The following is a 6181-nucleotide window of genomic DNA, read 5'->3' as shown; positions in this document are numbered from 1 at the left end:
TATATATATATGCCTTCCCCCAGTGATTCCATGCTCTTCCCTTCCCACTTGAAATTTGAGTCCTGCACCTACCTCTCTCAACTTCCATACTTTCTCTTCCCAAGAAAGGCCCCTGTGGGGGAGCTTGTTTGCTTGCCTGGCAGGTGTTCCACTTGCCAGCACAGCTGCTACTTATGAGAATGTCCTGCTGGAAGACATGAAAGCAAGCAGGTCATTCTGTGGCCTTTGCCGTGAGTTGGCTGGTTGTATGGAATGCCAGTCTTATCTAGTAATTAGTTGGCAGGTCAGTTGGGGACTGGATTCCCTCTGGGTAATTTTTCTGTTGCACATGTAAATAGTCAGGTCAGCAACCTTAGTCAGGACAGGCAGCTGGTTTTGGTTTTTTTTGTTTTTCTTTTTTCCTGGATAGTGGTATTGGTTCCGAAATAGGCTTACAGCCTTCCTCCCAGAAACAGTTGTAAAACTCTGGCACAAGTTTCCTCAAGATAAAGGCCAGAAAACCATTATGTTATCTAGTCTGACCTGTATCACACCATTATATTTCTCTGAGAAACTGCTATACTTTGCCCAATGAGTATATTTAGGCTAAAACATTTTCCCTACTCAGGAGATTATGTTGTAATCTGCTGCTGGCAAAGGATGGGAGACATCAAGATGCTGCAGAGTTTAGGACCAATGTCCAAGAAACCCTGAAAGGATTTGATAAACCTGATTTTTTTTTTTTTAATATACTGATATTATGATCTGGAGGGTTTATAAACTGAAGGTGCATGCAGGAATATATCCCATATTTATGCTGATCATATGCAGAGTTTATTTGCTGCACAGGTATTTTGTATCTCTTGTTATGTGAATATATCAGTCTTAAGGTTTCGAGGGTAGGCTAAAAACCATGATTTAAGTTTAAACTTGTTGAAGAATTAGTATAAGTTGGGTGCACACTCTTTCACGGTGCTCCCTGGCAGAAGAAACCATTTGGACTGGTGCCTCCTTTTTATGTTCAAAAGAGAAATGCTGATGAGGAAGAAGTGTTAAAATATGTCGCTGTAGTTTACAACTGTCAACTATAATGTTTTATTTAGCTGTATCTATTCAGACGCTCCCTTTGCAACATGGAGTGCCATATGCCATTGTCCCTGTTAGTAAGCAAGTAAGCAAAGGTTTCTCAGTCTGCATTTGTTTTTGTGTTTGGGCCACTGAGGAGCTGCAGTCCAGTGCCATCTTTTATTGATAGGGCCAGCAGAGGAGGAATCTAATGAAATTATCAAAGCTTTGAATTAATTATGAACTTGAATAAGAAAGCTAAGCTCTCTAGAGCCAGGGATCTCATTACCCATTCACTCTCATTGCATCTTCTTATGGAGCAGAAGGCAGGTTCAGCTACAGCTCTTATTCTGGATTTGGACTTTATTCAAACTTGCTCAACTTGCTAGCATCCACTTGTTATTAATCTATGGCTGAACATGTCCATGGTGATTAATTTGACTCTGTAGATCTTCTTGTACATGGTAGGTCCCCCCCACCCCTGCTCCCTGTGTAACTTGCCTCGTGGCTTTTCATCACTGAACTGGATGCCATACAAGACTTTGTATGCTTTCTTGGTAATTGGGGAAGCTTTTGAGACTTAAGTTTTTACTTAAATTCCTGGAATTAAGTAATTTAAAGTTAAGAGATTAATACTGCCACCTTATTTCCTGGATATTTAGGTAAGCAAAAAGGCTTAATAAGGTATTATCAATTGCTTAGTTACTCCTCTACAAAAACAGTAAGTCTTAGGAAATACTTAAATATTTTGGCTATAGCATTAATTGTGTTTTTCTGCTTTTAATGCATTATTCCTACTTGAAATTCATTGTTCAATTTAAAGAAACTTCTGAGTCTGTCAATTATTGATTGTTCATAATAATTATTCAGGTTTACTTGCCCAAGTACTATGTAAAATTCTTAGTGAATTATAACAGAATCAGTGACAACTTTCCATGTGGTATGTTGGTGATTTGATTGGTACCCATTATAAGTTTGTAAATAGCCAAGCTTCTCTTTTTTCTTTTTTGTTTTGCTTGCTTTTTGCAACACATTATTTATAAGTTCATAAACTGGAACTCATCTGTCTTCATAAGCTGTGAGCCATTGGCAATTTTGTAAGCAGGGGCTAACTTTGCCTAGTGGGGAGGGAGTTGTATGTGTGTGTGTTTGGAGAACATGACGGGTTTTTTTCAGAGTACCATATAGTTTTCTCTCTCTCTTTTCTCTCCAGGCAGCTGCTATATTTAACTCAGCCTTTGGAAGTTTTTTGGTAAGTAATGCAATGTTTATGCTTAGTGCTGTAGTAACATTGTAATTTTGTATATTACGGGTTAGTGTTTAGCTAGTCATTTTGTTAAGTTGTGGTCCGTAACCTGTTTTACCTTAGTTTTTTATTAAATACTATTTATTTATCTTGTATCAGACTCTCAAGAAAATGAGCCTATAAATTATCTCTGATCAATGTAAATGAATAATTCTAAAATAATTTTAATTGTTTTCCTTAATGAGTTAACACAATCTATTATTATGCAGATGTTTTAGATGTGTCAATATATTGATTTTTCTAATGAGGTCTATCAGATGATCATTATTTTCCATCAAGAGGCCATGGATTTTGAAAAGAAAACATGACCCAGCTGATCAGAGAGGAGATGCTAATTTACTCAGTGACATGTCATTTGTTTAGCATATTTCACTGGCACTGAAGCCACTTCTACTCTGTCTCTAAGGAACATACTGAAATAGCTAGAAACAAGATGATCAATTCAGCTGAAAATGTAACTGTTTCTTTAAACATCTCTCACACAATTTGTAGATGCAGTGGTGTGTAAAATGTTAGACAATAAACTGCAAAGGAGGGCTTAAATCAGTTAAACTTATTTGTGAAAAAAGGAAAAACATTTTTTTAAATAATATGGTGTTTAGAGATGCAGAGAATTACAAATATACATTATTTTCTATATATGCAAACAGTTGAGGCCTTTTGGTTAGTTTTAAAAAAACCTTATAGTATGATTGCTTCTTCTCACTGATTTGACTTCTCGCCATGTGTATATGCCATAGAGAGATGCCAGAGTGATCATTCTTATGTTAACATACTCATAAAAAAAAGAAAAGCTGTTCAACAAATGAACTAATAATATGGTGCAGAATGGTTTTTAAGATCAAATTTATTGTAAAAAGTTAAATTAAGAGGTCAATTAATATGTGCCAATATTCAGAAACCTACTTTCATGTTGCAGCTTGAAAATGTGACTTTTCATGGAGTAGCATGTATATATATGGCATCTAGTATATCACAGATAGAACAGTATGATAGAACTGTGTTGGCTCTTATCTGGTAAACGTACATGCAGTTGTTCAATTTTGTACTCAGTGGGCTTATCCAGAAGAGCGCAGACATTTGTTTCCCTTGAAGTGTGCGGCAGGTTACCCTGGGTGGGGTAGGGGAGGCTGGGGCCAGCAACTGTGCTGGCCCCAGCAGCCTTACCTGGGGGCCTCAGGGAGCCAGGCTTTGGTTTTGGGCGGTGCACACTGCAGCCATGTATACCACCTCACTTTTTTTTGGTGTGGGTTTTTTTGACCCTGGGATTCCCCCCGCCAAAGTAGCAACATGGGGAACTCCTGCATATGTGGTGGGTGGTGCTGCAGACAGGTCTGTGGTGCCACATACTGCATGTCCATGCTCATCTGGATGTGCCCAATGTGGCTATTCTCATACATAATGTTAAGGGCATAGGGAAGTGTTCGTCAGGTAGGGTCCAGAATATACAGGTAAATTGCAGTTTTGTACTGGAGTATATTGTTCTTTGTGGAGTTATTTCTTATTTTTACCAGTGTGAGATCAGAATGTGGTCCATAATTTTTTTCTGTATAAAGTTAGGGTGATTATTCAGAAATCTAAATTTAGGGATGGAAAAGTGGCCAACTTCTCAAAAGTTAATGAAAACTACTGGCTGCTGTTTAGCACTCTTGTTTACAGAGGTGCCTACATCTGGACGCTGGGTATCTAGAGATTTGCTGCTACTTTGCAACTCTTGACATCACATTGCATCTAAACTACAAGCACCACACACTGCTTCAAATATCCTTTTATGTATCCATTTCAAAACATGGGGGGTTGTGCTCTGTAGTTGTGATGTGGGAAGGTTTGAATTAGACAATTTTCAGATGTCTTTGGGTAAAGCTTGCATGTGCACTTTGGGGAATTGACCTGATGGCCTGTGAAGCCCCTTCCAATCTTGTGTTCCCATATACAGTTACACGTTCTAAGGCATATTGGTATCTGTTTGTCAAAGATGAAGTCGAGTTCTTGAAGTGCATAAATAAAGCCCAGACCTGGCCCTGACCCTGCCAATGATGATAGAGTAATAGTAAAATATAATTATTTGCCCAGGAGCAAGTAATTTTCTGGTATTCAAACATGCTTATTTGAATATCTATTTTGATTGGTGATCCTGTTTTATATTAATTAGATTCACAGGTTTTTTGTTGGGGAGGTGGCTTTAAAAAAACCCCAAAAAACTAAAACCCAAGCCAGCTTCTTCCAGGAACCCCCCCCAAAAACATGTACTCTCAGAGATTGCCAGGCACCATGATATAAAAAATAAAAGCGTACATGTTATACTAAGTTTAATAATGTCCCAGGTCTAATTAAAACACAGTGTTTTAAAGAACTAATTGTTACAGAAAACTGTTTTTATGTAGCTAGACTGGTAATAACTAATGATAGATGAATTCAATTTACATAAATTTCAGACCAAAAGAATATTTTAGAATCATGCCACAGAGGATTGCTTTAAGTTGAGAAGTTAATATCATTATCTCCTCCTCTCATTTAAACAGTTTGGTTTACAATAATTGTGGAGCATAATAAGTGATTTGAGTTTTCCCCCTTGATGGGGTTTTAATAAAATCTGATAGCATTTTAGTAATTCAGGGAGGATAGGTACCAGAGTGGCTGCTATTCTAAAGCATGCAAATGTATTGAAGAACAGTACCATTTAGTTCAACAGCATTGCTGGTAACTGTTCTCATATCTATAAGGAAAGGACATATTTTTTCAACTAAAGAACTGGTGATTTACATTAAACATGGATTAGAATTTCAGACATCTTAACAGCCTAGGTCCTTATGGTCCATCACCATGGTATCAGAACACCTCTGTTTTATTTCTAAAGGTTGTGCCAATTAGACAAGAATAAATAATTGTTAATGTCCAAAGTTAGACCATCAGCTATGATAGGAGCGAGAACTAATTATTATAAGCCTGCTTAAGGAATTCAATTTAAATTGAAATGGAAAGGATACAGTAAGTTTTCTTCTATGGAATTGTCTGTATCCAAATGGCAATGTTCATAGTATTCAGTAAATTGCAAGGCTTATATTCTGTGTTGGCTATGGGGTGAGGTTTGTCAGAAGTATGACTGACCAAATTTGTGGTCAGAACATTTTCTTTTTGGTCAGTCTTTGTACCCAGTACAGAGAGAAGCTCAGTCTGCTTTGAATTAGTAATATGGCTGCTTGTGACTGTGTTGGAAGTTGCTGTGATGAAAAATTGTGTTTGTATTTTATGTTCTAATGGAGTTATTTTTCCCCTCTATATTAGCACTTTTTCAGATTTGTCTACTTGGGAGCTTCAACAGAAGAGAGCCAGCTTCCATATTGGCTCTAGCATTGCCTCTAGAAACTTGAAATCTATCTTGTCAGTGAAGTGTCACCTGTTCTTGAGATGGGTCTGTTCATACCACAGCTAAATTTTGGCTGCTTTGGTTTTATCATCACAATATACTAGCACATGCTTGGGAAAGGAGAGAAGGCTTGAAGATGAGTAGAGAGGCTAGCCTTATAGTATGCTCTGTATTGTTAGGTTATATGCCAGACTGTTTTTTTTCTCCTTTCCTACCTTTATTTTTCTTCTTCCTGAGCCAGCGAGCTAAAAAATCTGCAAAGTTTCTGATGTGAGGGTCTCCCCTGTCTCTGGCAGCAGTGGTCACTCTTCAGCAATGTGGGGTCATCAGCTCTAAGTTTCAAAGGAGCAGTCATCCATTCTCCACTGACAAAAGAAACATGTCCAGGGATCTGGGTTTTCCATTTCCCACGGAAAAAGAGAGTAAAACATGGATTTTTCCCCTTAGCAGAGTAAAGTGTGGAT

General features: G+C 37.7%; 1 protein-coding gene across 2 annotated transcripts in view; it reads left to right on the top strand.

Moving 5' to 3' along the window:
* Nucleotides 1-6181, top strand: part of SLC10A7 (solute carrier family 10 member 7) — a 245318-nt gene that overhangs the window by 76226 nt on the left and 162911 nt on the right. For both annotated transcript variants that reach the window (XM_019522165.1, XM_019522164.1), the window contains exon 5: nt 2258-2296. In XM_019522165.1, the coding sequence (XP_019377710.1) occupies nt 2258-2296 (39 nt within the window). The remainder of the gene's footprint in view (nt 1-2257; nt 2297-6181) is intronic.

This window comes from Gavialis gangeticus, unplaced genomic scaffold (genome assembly GCF_001723915.1).
Source record: "Gavialis gangeticus isolate Ggan-Ray unplaced genomic scaffold, GavGan_comp1, whole genome shotgun sequence".
Taxonomy (NCBI): domain Eukaryota; kingdom Metazoa; phylum Chordata; order Crocodylia; family Gavialidae; genus Gavialis; species Gavialis gangeticus.
This window is presented reverse-complemented; position numbering and strand designations above follow the sequence as displayed.